General features: G+C 36.6%; 1 protein-coding gene across 2 annotated transcripts; it reads right to left on the minus strand.

Moving 5' to 3' along the window:
• Positions 1-602: 602 nt before the first annotated feature.
• Positions 603-15,042, minus strand: LOC146145490 (autophagy-related protein 16-like). Of its 2 annotated transcripts, none has more exons than XM_083389621.1 (17): positions 14,908-15,042; positions 13,663-13,777; positions 13,047-13,110; positions 12,617-12,726; positions 12,168-12,249; positions 11,675-11,844; positions 11,281-11,355; positions 11,145-11,213; positions 11,003-11,020; positions 10,123-10,231; positions 9,427-9,532; positions 7,337-7,479; positions 5,801-5,896; positions 4,783-4,919; positions 3,372-3,524; positions 2,334-2,480; positions 603-1,913 (listed from the first exon to the last, which is right to left on the minus strand). In XM_083389621.1, exons 1-17 carry the CDS (start codon positions 14,999-15,001, stop codon positions 1,826-1,828), a joined length of 1,776 nt encoding a protein of 591 aa, XP_083245747.1. In that variant the 5' UTR covers positions 15,002-15,042; the 3' UTR covers positions 603-1,825. The 2 variants fall into 2 exon arrangements, with proteins under 2 accessions (XP_083245747.1, XP_083245746.1); XM_083389620.1 differs by having other exon boundaries at positions 10,123-10,234.
• Positions 15,043-15,502: the final 460 nt, after the last annotated feature.

The raw sequence follows: 15,502 nt of genomic DNA on the forward strand, positions 1-15,502 counted from the left end.
TATAGCCGTACTTCCGGTTCGGTGGGTAATGGTCTTCGCCAGAAGAGAGACGAACAAGTGCCATCGTAATATTGGGAGCCCAAGAACTTGCTACAACCGATAATGAAGCAACAGCCGATAATGTAACTTCCTTCGTTTAAATTAATCCTGGGTCAGATATATCGGGCCACAATATCTGTATAATTTTATCTGGCCGTGTCCTGTACAGTGGGCATTTTTTCCTGGCAAACCAGAGATGTTAACACACCGATTCCTCATTCTGCGTAGCCCATCATCATTGACACAAATTAATATATTTGAACTATCACAGTCTCGTTAAGCTAAGCAAAGGTGACATTGGAGCAACTGTTCAAGGTTAAGTCAGCATGATGTATTAATTCGAAAAGATAAAGTAACAAATACTTCGGACAGATCCAGTGGAGGCCTTATTATGGCATGCGTGGTCCAGGTCCATATATGGTGCTTATTATTTTCTATTTTTTTGTTATCATCTTACACAATTTTTCTCGGAAAGGTTAAATTTACCTTTTGCTTCATCGAATTGTTGGTTCCACACACATACACGCACACTGTTTGTCGTACTATCACGTTTGTTATTCGTATTTTGTTCGAATCAACCAATTAAAAGCACACGCCGCTCGTATAGAAATGTTTTTAACCCAGGCTAAACGCCGTGTTACCACTGGGTAACATGCAATCCGCCAGTGTTGAAATGACTTCAGTCAAGTGCTGTCATATTCAGAGCAGCAAGTCATGTCCTTATCGTAAAATAGAAGTAGGCCTACTTGTCCGATTATGAGCAAGAACTCCAGTAAAAAATAACATAACATATAACAAGCAAATTGTTTTAAAAATTGCCACATGAACTTAGTTTCCACTCGTCCGATTATGAGCAAGAACTCCAGTAAAAAATAACATAACATATAACAAGCAAATTGTTTTAAAAATTGCCACATGAACTTAGTTTGAATTCGCAGAAGAGATCCTAAAAGGCTTTTGTACCTAGATGTTTTTGGTCAAAAATTAAAAATAAAACTTCTTGCATTTTCGCAACAACGAAGGAACACTTTTTGAATGCGGTTTATTCGGAATTACGAGTAAGATTTTATAATGAAAGCCTGCTTTTTCAAACGTATTTCCAAGTTTACCCTTTATATAACAATACCTAATCAAGTAATCATGGTGTAATTTATAAAAAGAAGAGGTAAACGACCGAACTTGTATTGGTCTGATTCCGACCACTATATGCAGCGTAGTCCAACTTTTTAAAAGTCTTGAGCAAACGGTGACACGATACACGGTATGAATGATTGAAACAGTTTAGATGGGAGAACAAAAATAGGCATTTTATTCGTGTTTTGCTGATAAGATATGTATATTTTTAGAAAAATGACAGTAGCAGTTGACGACTTTTGGCAAATTATTTTTCAACTCTCGAAGGATTTATAGAAAAACCAGTAGTTTATAAACGAAAACAATAGTTTGGGTAACCCTTTCCAATGGCCAGATTATTCGGTGAAAACCCAAAATGCAATAAAAATGGTTTTCGCAGCCAAGCTGCCGTTCATTGCTGAATATGTAAAGCAGGCGCAAAAAGAGAAGAAAAAACGGCGCACAATTTGCGCGTGAAACCTGCCGACAAACTGCACAGTGCACAAGGGAAGAGGCATAGGGAAATACACTGACAGGTGAACACTGCCGCTTTCCCAAGTAATTCTAGAACTGAGCGATTCGTAAGTGCAATACAACCCGGTCGGGACTTCAACCTTTTCTTGGTAACTGGGTCCGCGCTGTTATGACGTAACGATGACGTAAGGCGGTGACATCACGAGCCGGTCCACACAATGCACGTCTTGTTTTTGTCGCCAGTGGCCAAGCGGCCGCCAGACCAATTGCACGAAATTACGGGGTCACTGTGAAAAATAAACGAACATAAGTTGGTTAGCATTGAGGATACGACCGAAAAGTATGTCGCAGGGTTAGGATTTTGTACTCTCCCGCTCGCCAATGCGAGTGCAGCACGCTCCGGGCAAGAGCTTTGAGCAAAAACCAGTTGTTGTTATCAGAAGTTTCATGTCACAATGACAAAGACTGAAGATCAAAACATTTAAATCTCTCTACTGGAGTAAACAAAGTGGTTCCGGCTTTTAGAGTAATCAGTTAAACTACAAGCTAACCAGTTTGTAGCGTATTAAAAACAATGAATAAAAAAGATTATACAGGTTAACCAAGTAGCTAGACGAGGAGTTTTATCTGTCGAAGCACACACTCGCATAACATTAAAAAAGATAAAAAATAAATTAAAGATTAAAAAAAAGAAGTGCAGCGCCCACTTGTGATGTTTGACGGATGACTCGAGTTTGCCGGTTTTCACGTTCCAGGCGAGCACAGTCCCGTCACTTGAACCAACAGCCACGTACTTGCCGTCGACGCTGAACGAGCAGCGAGTCTGATCGGTGGCCACCTTGAACTGGTCGTGGCTGTCGAGTAAAAGGCCGAGTCAATTTCGATGTTCAAACTCCCAACCCTGTACTGTTCGATCTTATCTACTCATTTCTTTTTTTTTACTCGGTCGATCCTAGTAACGATGCAGCTTACGCCAGAGTGACAAACGTATAAAGTAGGCAAGCGCGTTTTTTGAATTTTTTTTTCCTGGTTTCGAGTCGAGTAATGGTGCAGTTTACACACGAGTGACAAACGTAAAAAAGGCAAGGAAGTCATTTTCCTTAGGTGCACACTGCACGGATCTGTAACGTAGCTTGATAATGAATCTCAAAGCAAAAAAGTCCTATTCAGTGATAATTGATACAAGTACGTATCGAAACGCTTTAAAATAGATTTACTGGACTTTTTTGGCTTTGAGATTCACTTATTATGGAGTCTTTGTGCTTTCACGTTTTGCATTTCTAGTTTTACTTGTTCGGGTCGGGTCAGTGTGTAGCATATGGCCGAATAAGAAATGCAAAGAGTAGACCAATCGTGTCTTTTTCAATTTTCGTACTAACAAGCTTACTCGGATTTTTATTTTTACTCGTTCTAGTCGATTATCTGTGCAACTTACGCACCATTTACAAATGCGTTTACTTAGGGTAAGGAACAAGATTGACTTGTCGAAAATTTGAACAATATTACGTTCGAACATTAAAAGAAAAAAAATAATCAAAAATGTCAAAAACGGGCGAAGTAGATTTTATAGCGTCAATACATAAAGAACGCTTACGCAATACTAGATTAAAAAGTTGGAGATAGCTTGAAGTATAATCCGTTCGAAGCTAAAATATGTTCGTAAACATAATTAATTTTTTTTAAAAAAGGATTACAAATTTAAAAAAATTCCAGCGGGTAGTAAGAACACCGTAAAGCAAGCTTACCTGAAGACCTTAAGCACGGCCGACTTCCTAATGTCGACCACCTCCAAGGTGTGGTCCTTGGTGCAGCAAACCAGTGACGTCTTGTCGGCCGGCATGTCCAGTGACGTCACACGACCCCCCACCGCGATCTCGTTTTGGGCGTGGCCCGCCACCCTGAAAACAACGAGGTGTCACTTGTAAACTATTCTAGTACAGGGGTGGCCACATACGGCCCGCGGGCCGGACCCGGCTACGCTTACTTTATCAATTAATAGCGATAGTTAGTTATTTCTTTAGTTCTTGTTTTTTGTATGTTTTTAGATTCTTTATTTTGGGTTCAAATTCGATTTAGAATTAGTGATTTCCCATGGATTTTGCTAAGAAACGTAAAGTTGACAAGGAGTGTCGCGAATTTAACAAGATTGGATACCCAAAAGGAATTTTTCACTGAAGTCGACAAGAAAACAGTATATCTGCTTTGCGATGAAAGTTTTGCCGTGTTAAAATAGTACAGCATTAGTCACCATTATGTATAGGTGGATAAATACACAATTAAAGTATCGATTCAGGAATACAGCCAGCCAAGTATCCGGCCCGACGACTGGAGAAGTTTCCCGCCCCTGTTCTAGTAGAAGATTTTATTTGAATAAGAGACTGATGATGCCTTTATGGCGAAATATCTTGTTAGGGCGAGGAGATCTTCCTATTTTACACATTCACTTTGTCATTATTCTAGTAGATTAATAATGGTTGGCTTTTATTTTATTTGTGCATGACAAGCCCTTGTAAATTAAGTAGTTTACGGACCCATATAGTTTAATAAAAAAATACCTATAAAGCGAAATTTAAGAAGGTCCGTGCACTTGGCTTTGCTTCGCTCATTTATACATTAATTTTGGATTTAAAATATTTTTCTTTCGCGGGGTCCACTTTGGTAGCTACCGATAGCTTTATTGAAAGCATAACCGCTTTTTAATCACACTATTACACAGATAAATTACTCAAACAGTGGGTTGAAACGATTACCGGTTGCTCTGCCGATTTCTTATAGCCGATTAGTTGGCTTGCATTTCAACGGAATACAGAGAACACTACTAACTACTTAATTTACAAGAAACTATTCTAGTGTTGAACGGATTAAACAAACGTCTAATTTTACCGGGGTTTTCAGATTTAAGATTTTCTAGTTAGTTTAGTCCAAATAAGTACAACCATGTTTTGCGTAGGTTATAGCTAAAGTTTACTTGTTAATTAAAGAGTTCTCGATGGCCAGAAAGCCCGAATCCCCGGGGGCTGTAATACCTTAGCTATAAGTTCTACATTGATCAAAAAATAAAGCCCCAAAATAAACAAACGTCGGCTGTTTAACCTAGTTTTAGGCTGTACAAACTCGAAACGCCCGACTAGTCGAAATAAAAGCCCCAGTACAGACCTGGCGTCCCAGACGCGCACTTTTCGGTCGAAGTGTCCGCTGGCCAGACAGTCGTTCGAGTCGGCCGCCACAATATCGTTGCACGACGATCCGGCCATGAAGGTTCGCGTACAGGCGCCGGAGCGAACGTCCCACACCTTAAAATTTTAACGATGCAGCGTTCGTTAGGAGCATAATGGTTGGAGGTTGTAGTAAGACGTAATAACACTAACAAAGCCCATACAGAAGAAGGTTTCATTTTAAACGTTCCAAATGATATACCTACTCCTGTTAGTCTGTATGGGCTTTGATAGTCTTATTACGATACAGCGTTAGTTACTTTCATGCCTAGGTCCAAGTTAAAGGCCTAAATACCTTTTAAAACACTGCGGTGCCGAATAGTTGGAAGGTCTCACCAGTGTTGTAATGACTTAAGTCAATGACTTGACTTGACTTTTAATATAGTTTAACGTTTTATTTTTTATGACAAGGGCGTGACTTAAAAGTGACAGGCTATAATTATAACTTGACTTGCGCAACTAATGATTTGGACTGGGACTTTTTGAAAAACTTAGACACAGCCAAAGTTAAAAGCGTTCAGCATAAGGAAGTAGCTTATCGTGGCGTTATGGTAAGCTAATATTGGGGAAAGCAACTCGATCAGCAAGAGGCCTCGAACTTAAGAAGCACCGGGCACAAGGAAATAACACATTGCACGCGAAATCGGTTTTACGCTGATTCGGGTATCTCTGAATTAAAAAACTCTGAATTAAAACTTAAGAAATGAGAATTTTTTATTTTTCAAATGAAGATTTTTAGGTATATTTTTATTAAAACCGATATTTCATCTAAATGAAAAAAAAAGGATTTTAGCTGCGATCTATTTAAAGACAATCACTTCGGGCCGAAATGTCTCACGTTAAATTTTACGATTACGAGGAGACCAACCTATAGAGAATGGCGCATGTTTTACAGGCTGGCTGGGATTAAACTTGTCAAGATCAGCGAGTCGTTTGACTTTTAAATAAAAACAACCTACCTTTACGGTTCTGTCGTTGCTGCCGGACGCTAGTCGATTGTGCGAACCCAGGAATCTTGAGGCGAGAACTTTGCCGCCGTGGCCGGTGAGGGTTAGCTGGAACAAAACAACAACAAATATACGTGAATTTTTTATTGTTAAAGGCTATTGTTTTATTAGCTGAAAACCTTTGGTAATTGTTTAATTTGTTGTATGCTGAAATCTAAATACACGCGCGATTTTTAACGTTATTTAATCTATACATCGGAAATTTTCGACAGAATAACAGAATCGGTAGAGAAGCAGGCTAGAAAAACAACTAGCCTGTGGTGAGGTTCGAACTCATAACCTCCGGACACATCGGGACCTTCGCTCTACCAACTAAGCTACACTGGCTCAGAGGGAAGCGTGTCAAAAAACAACCATACACACACCAATGTTTGCTACATTCTGTTGGTACAAGCAACTTCACATTTAAGGGGATCTATCTACGCTATACAACAGGGTGGTCAAAGGTTGACAGCATCGCGGGCCACAATATTTCTTTGATATACTTGGCGGGCCACATAAAGTAGGCTATATATGCGACATGCGTGCTAGGAGCGATCAACGATTTTCGTAAGGTCGGGGCATGAAATGTTTAAAGATGACGACAAAAAGCATCGTCAAAAAGTAAGGTGATAATGAGACTGCTGGCAAAATGGTGCGCGCGAAGCGCGAAAAAATTGCGTATTTCACAAAACAGAATACTGCATTTATAAGCGTAATTTGTTTTTAATTAGATATATTTGGCTAGAATTGCACGATGGAAAGGGGCGATTATTCCAGGGCGTTAACCTTTAGTCACAGTGAAATCCTGTAAAACAGTAACTTATATAGGGTTGTACTTTTTATGTTATGTTTACTGGTCCATTAAAAAGACCTACAAGTTCGCAAAAACAGCCATTTTGGAAAGTTCCATATAGGACGTACTGCGACTTTCAAACCGGTCTAACACATACCAAAATTAAGCGTTCTTGCCACCCCTGGATTAAAACTTGATGGGCGATAGTAAACCGGTTAACTTATTTAATTATATTTAATGTAACTAGGCCTATAATCAAACAATTGCAATATGCTTGCCGATGATCGTTGGTCAGTTATATTTCTTTGATTAAACCCTCAACTTTACGTATTACAACAATTCAACAGTGCTTCGCGGGCCACAAAAATTGATGTCTTCGCGGGCCACAAAAATTAATGGGTCTGGGTTCGGACCACCCTGCTATACAATATCATTGAATGAAAGATATACACACATGTGTGTTAAGCAACGGTTATCTAACCTTTCTGAAGCTGCTTTTTGACCAACGATTACAGCTTACGTATCATACTACACCGGATGCCATCGCAGACTAACCAAATCTGTCGATCAATGATGCAAGTAAGGCAGTAAAAGACTTTTCAATACACAAATGAATCCCAAGATTCAAAGACTTGTGGCAACGCTATATCGGTTCCGGACCCATATTGTCGGACACACTTAGTTTAAACCATCCAGAGCAACTAGTAACCGACCCTTAAACGCTGGCTGTCCACGGTCCAAATGCGTGTTGCGTAGTCGTTTGAACTGGCGGCGATAGTCTCTTCCATAGGGTCGAAGTCGATGTTGGTGATGCCGCCGTTACTTCCGCGGAGAGTGTGCTGTAGGCGCGTCTTGTCTGGGCAAAGAAAATGGGGAATTTTAATCGATTCCCCCTCTTTTATACATCGTAGGAATATCGGTCACGTATAGAAGTAGGTAAAATTTACGTTTCAAATAACTCTCCATTCATTTTTAACGAGTTGTTTTCGAATTTTCCGTATTATCTTGATAGCAGAGGCTCTTTATTTTTTCACCTGACGGGCCTATTTTGCTTTCTTAAAATATTGGAAGCTCGCGTAAATTTTTTAAACAAGAAAAATTTACACCACGGCAGTGTTGTAAGGCTTTAGTAAATCACTTGACTCAATACACTGTTTTCAAATGACTTGACTTAAGTCTTTTGGACAAATGACTTTGGTTTAAAGTCTCATTAGCATTTTTTATTGTAAAATTGGGTTAGTTATTTTAGGTTTTATACATAAAACAAGTTTCTTGCTATATGTTGCGTTTTGTGGTAATTTTTAGTGGAGTTATTGCTCGTAACCTAATTTACCAATTTTAATAGTTTAGCGTTAAAGTGTTATGGCAAGGACTTGAAAATTGACTTGCTATAATTAGGGATAGACCGATACATCGGTTTACCGATAATATCGGCCGATATTTGGCTTCTACCGATATATCGGTATCGATAAATGTAGGCCGATACTTTTGCCGATATTTTAGTACAAAAATATGATATAATTTTTCCTGTACAACAAACAACTTGCCAATTTTTTTATGAAAAATATTTTGGTTTTAGCATCACGCCAAGTTAATATACAAAATAATAGTTTAATAATTAATAAAGGTGTATAAACTAAAAAATTATTAGGATTTCATTTTCAATTTATTCAAGTTTTGAACATTTCCCAGGTATATAAAAAATGGGTATCGGTATCGGATATCGGTTGAAAAATTGTAAAAAATCGTGTATCAGTATCGGTCCAAAAAATGGGTATCGGTCGATCTCTAGCTATAATTATGACTTGACTGAGACTTGACTAGGTATTTATCAAAATAACTTGAGCTGAAGTTCTTTCAAAAATGATTTGACTGGGACCTGACTCATTTCAAAATGACTTGTTTACAATCTTGCATCATGGTACAACAATTACTCGTCACACTCAAATTAGAACGTATGCAAAGTACTTATTGCACAATTGCTGTTAGATAGAAAAGCGAAAGAGTCCTCCTGGTAACAAAGTGTTGACCACAGCTCTAAATAGGCCGATGTAGGGAAGCATCGACAGACAAAAATTGACATTTGCTTACATCTATAACAGGCCTAAGAAATAGGCTTTAAAACGTTCTCGCAGAACGCGCTAAAGTTTCTTGGTATTGGTAAATCTGCGCGTATTTGGGCCGCGTGTGTTAAACGATTCGGACCGCTTTGCCCGATGTATACAGCAGGTATTTTTTTCTTATGTACTAGGCTCGAAACATCAACATTTATAGTTTCTGTTGTTATGGCCGTGGTAATGGCACTATTCCGTGCCCAAAAGCAATACCCGCATTCACGAACTAAAGATCAATGAGATAATACAGCGCAGTAATAACCACGACAGAATAAGATCTAAAATTGTCTGAATACGATCCGAACATGCCGGAATAAGTCATAAATTTGTCGGAATAAGACCTAAATAGACATAATAACGCCTAAAACTGTAGGGAGGATGTATGGGGCGTTTGGGGACACCTTTTTGGCATCGGCCGTTCCGGTGTCAAGCCCTAGTATGAACGGTGCCGTTAGGGCTGGCCACTAAGATCTTATTCCGACAGGTTTAGGTGTTAATTCGATTTAGCTGATATTACGACTATTAGGTATTAGTCCTATTTTAATCTTATTCAGAATTGTGTTTTATTCCGACGTTGGTGTTGTTATAATTTTGGCAGTATGGCTGAAGTCCGTTAATAACACCATGTGATGCAACTTGAGCCATATACACACAACCAATTAATATGACCATTTTAAAGTCAAACTTACCTCCAAAGAAGTTCCAAATGTGTATGAGCCGATCTGCGCCGCCTGTTGCCAAAATACCGCCGGAGAGTGAAAACTTCACAGCTGTTACTTCATTTTCGTGTGCTCTCTGTTAAAACAAAACATCCAAACAAATCATATTGCGGTTGAAATCAAGAGAAGCAATTAGACAATTAAAAGGGTTCTTAATCTAAGCCATATAGAGCCCTTTGGGGTACGTGGATTAGTTTTGGGGGGTCCGTGAAGGCCTTATTGAAATATTAGTGTTTAATTCAAGTAGACAAATAATTTTTCCAAAGAAAATATATTAATGAAAAACGCTTTGTCGTCTTCTCCACGAACACATCTTAAATTCCATATTACAATTTTACGTCTTTGGGACCGAAAACAGCAAGTTTTTAGGTTTAAAAAAATTATGAAATCCGGAAATAGATCATAAAATTCAATTTCGGTCTTACAACAGAAAATTTCTTAATCAACTTTTAAGTGTTAACACCTCTTATATTAGGTATTGCTTGAAAACCGTATTTTAAACACCTGGATACCATTATGTACTAAAATATACATGGCAGAAAAAACACAACACAAGGAATGTATGCGATTAAAGTCGAAGGTTTCGAAGTTTGTCAAACCTATTTTTAAACATCGTTTAATATAGAAGAGAAATTTGCGGAGCAAATTTAACTTTTTAGCACTAACCCATTTGCAGACCGTTTCCTGCGGCAGTCGAACCACAGCAGCCGCAAAGCCGTAGTTCATCGAATGAGAACAATCTTTCTCTTCATCCGAAGCAGTACGCGACCTTCCACTGCTAATAACGTTAAACAAACTTAAACTTGGGCGTTTTTTTTTTAATTTTCGGCCTTTTTACGCTGTGGTGAATTATCGAAATCAGTCGCTCTTTTAAGCAGTTATATGAAAGTATAACCTGCAGTGGTATTTCAAACAACGACCTCGGCGTTCAGTTTTTATTATCCATGCGTTGTTTACATGGAAACCCTTACTAGGTCGGCCGATTTCGATGAAACTTTTCAGATGTACGGCCGATAAGTCGACTGCTATGTATGGCCAACACCAATACTAAATTGCCAGATCTCAGATATTTATATATGGGTCATATGGTTCAGGGAATTTTATGTTGCCTAGGGTCATTTCGGTTTTTATAAATTCATTAATTTTTTTCACAATACGAAAAACTGATTAAACCGCCATACAAATATGACGATCTTATTATGGATTAAACATTAGCATCAATATTTCTTGTTTCTACTATAGCCAACAGTTATAAATGTAAACAATATATGTTAAGGTGCTTTTAAACAGAAACAGTTCAGCTTTAAAAAATAACACGATCGCACATTAAAAGAACTAAGGTTCACACCTGATGATTTTCTGCTAATATAGATTTATGCAACATGGACTGTATCGTAACACCCTGTGAAACAAGATTAAGGCAAATGTATAGTTTGTTCGCAAATAACAACTGGTATAGGGTAAAATAAAACAAACTATTTTTTATAAAAAGGTTTTGAAATATGTTTTTTTTTTTAATAAAAAGTTACAAAATAATAAAGCTCACCTGAAGATATCAGAGAACCTAAAAACAAAAAAAATAATTTAATACTTAGAAAAGCTATATTTGGAGATAAAGAATATCTAAACTAAGAGTTTAAACAATAATCTACAAACCAAATTACAAAATCTGTAAAACTAGAACTTACTTTCTTTTAATGGTTTCACCCAAAGTAGATTCCCCCATTGCAGGATGTATCTGGGATTGTTGTGTAGGACTAAAGGCAATTGTATTTTAATTGGACAGCGAAATAAAACTCAACAAGTGCATAAATATGTTATTACCTCAATGGCTTCTCTTCGATTGTGGCAAGGCTTGAATTTGAGTTTGACGCACTGATTTGCCTTGGATCAACAGTTCTGTAAAACACACAGTATTTATTTATTTTATTAATTATTTATCAGTCGCCATGTCGAAGTGTACATCATTTAGGGATGCGAAACCAGGTAGTTTTGCATTATCACTGCAACTGCATATTCTGTAAATGGCATAAATGGCAAAATACCTAATTAAGACAAAAAGTATCTATAAAATTATAAATTTTTACATATACAGCATCAAATAAATAGTAGCTGAAAGTCACACCACCTGCTAAAAACATACAGTATTATTCAAACATGCTATCTCTATAACATCAGTCTTTTTGAGAGGCACCATGCACATTCTCGAAACTCTTACTTCTTAAAGGTTTCGTTTTCTGTGTTCATCAATTTAACTTGTGTCTCCTTTAATTTCATATAACGCTCAATGAGCTCATTGTAATCATTGAGACTCTTTCTTAATTTGCTTTCGTTGGAGTCGTTCAACATTTGCAACGCCTGATAATTGTCCTTCAAATTCTGAATGGCCTGCAAAGCATAAAATAAATAAATAGATGAGGAACCACATGCAAAACTTAAATTGAAATAAGCTTTAAAATTTTATCAAACCAAAGAAAGTCATGCAAATGATCACCCAACAGTTTGATATATTTAAACAACTAAACAAATCCACGGTGGAAATAAACTTTACATAAATTCAAATGAGTTCAGATATATGTCAGAATTTGTTAAAAATAACAACATGATAGTAATTTCTGCCTGGCATTTGGCTTAATCAAAAAGGATAACATTCAAATATTGATTTCATTTAAACAAGAAGGCAATTGATTTGAAAAATCTGATTTTATTACCTTATCAAGGTCTTCATTTCTTTGTTGAAGTTCATCGCATCTTTTCTTTAATTCATTCCGTTCTTGATCCCTTAATTCCATTCTGAAATTAGGTTTAAACAGAAGTCATCTGGTTTGTCATGGCCAATGAGAAAATATAATTAGTTAAACCCCGTATTGAGTAACCATCTTAACCAGCCAGCTTTAACACAACAATTTTTTACATTGCAGTCATATAAATCATGGCTGCAGAGTCAAAGGTGTATTGTTTTCGACATCTGTATTTTGGGTTGGTGATAAGTGTGTGTTTGTACAGCTATCTTAGTTACATAGGTTGAAAACAAGGCTGTGGAGCTCCATATGGTTAATTTTTTTTAAGGTATACTAAGGACTTTTTCTGCAGCCCTGATTTAAATGTCCAAGTGATTGAATTGTATGGTATAAGAACAATGACAAAGCATTAATCATACTGTTGATTAAAAGAAGAAATTTCCTTCTCTTTTTCTTGTAGGGCAACATTGAGATCAAGAATTTGCTGTGCTCTTGCACCCTTTGTTCTGTGCACCTCTGTCAGCTCCTCCTGTGACATAACAAAACAAATTACATTGATGTAAAGTTGTTTCTAATCCCAATGCTGCAGACAGATATTTCCATTTTAACGGATTCTTATTTTTTTGCCTTATTGAAAAGCTTGTCAACTGATTTTTTTTAATAAATTGGAAAATGTTTTCGTACTTCATGCATAATTGGTGCCTGTTGTTTCACTTTTTAAGGACGCTACACTACTCAGTGAAAATGTCAGTGGTTGCTGCAATAAACAAATTATATTTAAAGTAAGTTGCCACATCCCTTACAGGTTGGGAACATATCTAGATATAAACAATAAAAAAAATAAAAAACCTGAACACGGAACAGTTTTTGCTCCAAAGCGGCATGCTGTTCTGACTTTTCAGCGCTCACAATACTGCAAAGCAAGTTTGGAATTGTAAAACTTGAATTAAAAGTGAATTGATGTATGCTGTGTTGTAAACAAGTCATTTTTAAATGACTTTAGTCCGTCCCAGTCAAGTCATTTGTAAAATAACTTAAGTCTCAGTTGAGTCATTACTATAGCAAGTCAATTCCAAGTTAAGTCTTTCTCATAAAATGTTAACTATTAAGATTCAGAAACTTTATGACCAATAACTCTACTAAAAAACAACAAAAACGCAACTTAAATTATATATTAAAATATTTTATGTTAAAAATTTGAAAAATTCCTAATAAAAACACTTAATTTCAACCCAAGTCATTTGTTTAAAAGATTTAAGACAATCAAAGTCATTCGTTGCAAAGACTTAAGTCAAGTCAGGTTATTTTACAAGACACTTGAGTCAAGTTACTTGAGAGCAGTGACTTTAGTCAAGTCATTGATCCGTTGACTTAAGTCATTACAACACTGATGTATGGTACCAATTAACAAAATTGTTACTAACAGAAAATAAGCTACCAAAATTTTTAAAGTTCAAGTACAAACCCAGCATGTGCCCTGCTAGAAAGGTCTTGGTTATCTTGTTTAAGTCTAGCTACATCTTGATGTAATTGATTGTTGTGGTCTTGTAGATCCTTGTTGCTTTGACACACAAGAGAGTCTATAATGTAAAGAGAAAGAGTTTGGTTAAACATGGAGGTATATTATCAAAAAACTATAGGGAGTACATTAAATATGTAAAACAAAAACAGTTTGGTTAAATAGATGTATATTATAAAATTATAGCGAGTACACTGCACAGATGAGTACCAGTAAATAGAACCACTATCAGCCATGTTTGTCTTTTTATTAATTCAGGAGTTATAAGCATAAACAAGTAAACTACATCTGAATAACTAATCTGTTATTTATATTAAAAAATGGTGCAAGTCAGACCATGCCACACCGTGAAACTTCAGTCCTGCATAGTTGTTGGCATTACTAAATGGAAAAACTTTGGGAGTACAATATATATATATATACATATATATATATATATATATGGAAAACATATTTTTCTTTGTCAGTACATTCTTGCAGTTACAAAAGCGTTTAATATGCAGACCACTGTGAAAAGTATGGCAGATTAAACTTATACTTTTTTGTATGATTAAACTCATTCAACAGGTCAAACCTACATCAAAAAAATGGAATATTCAACCTAATTTGCATTACACCCAGTATACATTATGTGGCAGGTGCACACCCAAGAGTTTTTAAAAGCAATTTATGTGCACACTTGAAATTTACTAACTGTCAAACTTAAATTTCAGAAAACAGGTAAGTTATGATACAATTCCTACAATGTGCATAAGTTTGGGTTGGATTCAAAACCACAGTTAAATATAATTGTACCTGCACACAATTAGGTTCTGCATAAACTCGGTGAAAAATGCTATCAAATACAGACTGGCGTTATTCTACCGGGTTTACATTTCATCTTTTGTGCACCCAGGCACCATTATAGGGGAGTATGTTGAGCTGGAAAAGTATGCCAGATCTTGAGGAAACAATTTTTGGGGACAATATTACAGTGGCCAACACATTTATTTTGAATTTAAGTGCTTACAATAAGCAATCTTGATACTAACTAACAGTCTCACTTGATTTTTATAAGTGGTCGGTCTTAAAACAGTTTAAGAAACTAAGTTGAAGACTAGAGTATATTAAAATGCACAAAAAACGAATTTTATCACAGTATGCTTTTTCAGAAAGCAAATTTCGGGAAAATGCGTTAAAAGGTTAACTTACATGACTTAATGAGGTCGGCAAACTTGGAATATGTTTTGTTTCTTGCGGTTAATTGGTGTAAAATTACTTTTTCAAAATCTACATGCTCTTCCATTGCAAAATTTTTTCCAACAACATTCCCTGGTCAGAATGCACTGAACCATTAAGCGCTCAGCATGAAACAACATTTTACTAATCAGTGGGGTGGAAAGGCTGGTTCATTTCAGAGGGAATTTTAGGCCTGAGGAAGAATTCGCGCTAAAAAGTATATATATGTGAGATGGAAACGTATTACATTTCTACACAAACTGTTGTGCTTGTTTTAAATACTAAAAAGACATGGGACGGCTGTAGAGGACATGATTAATTACCGACCAATGTGTTTACGGTTCAATTTACGTTGTATCGGCTTATGTGCGAGAATAATCGTCTATGTCTACTCGCACCGACTCTAAGCGTCAATCAGAAGCCCTTCTGGTGAATAAACGAATATAAGTTCAATAACCTAAACTCGTGCCCCACACGACAACCATTAATTTTGCATGACGCCATAATATATTTTTATTGCGAAGGGATTGTTTTGATCGCTTTGATCAGAGCAAAGAGTTTTTATACT

The sequence above is a fragment of the Ascidiella aspersa genome, chromosome 5 (genome assembly GCF_963924565.1).
Source record: "Ascidiella aspersa chromosome 5, kaAscAspe10.2, whole genome shotgun sequence".
NCBI lineage: Eukaryota > Metazoa > Chordata > Ascidiacea > Phlebobranchia > Ascidiidae > Ascidiella > Ascidiella aspersa.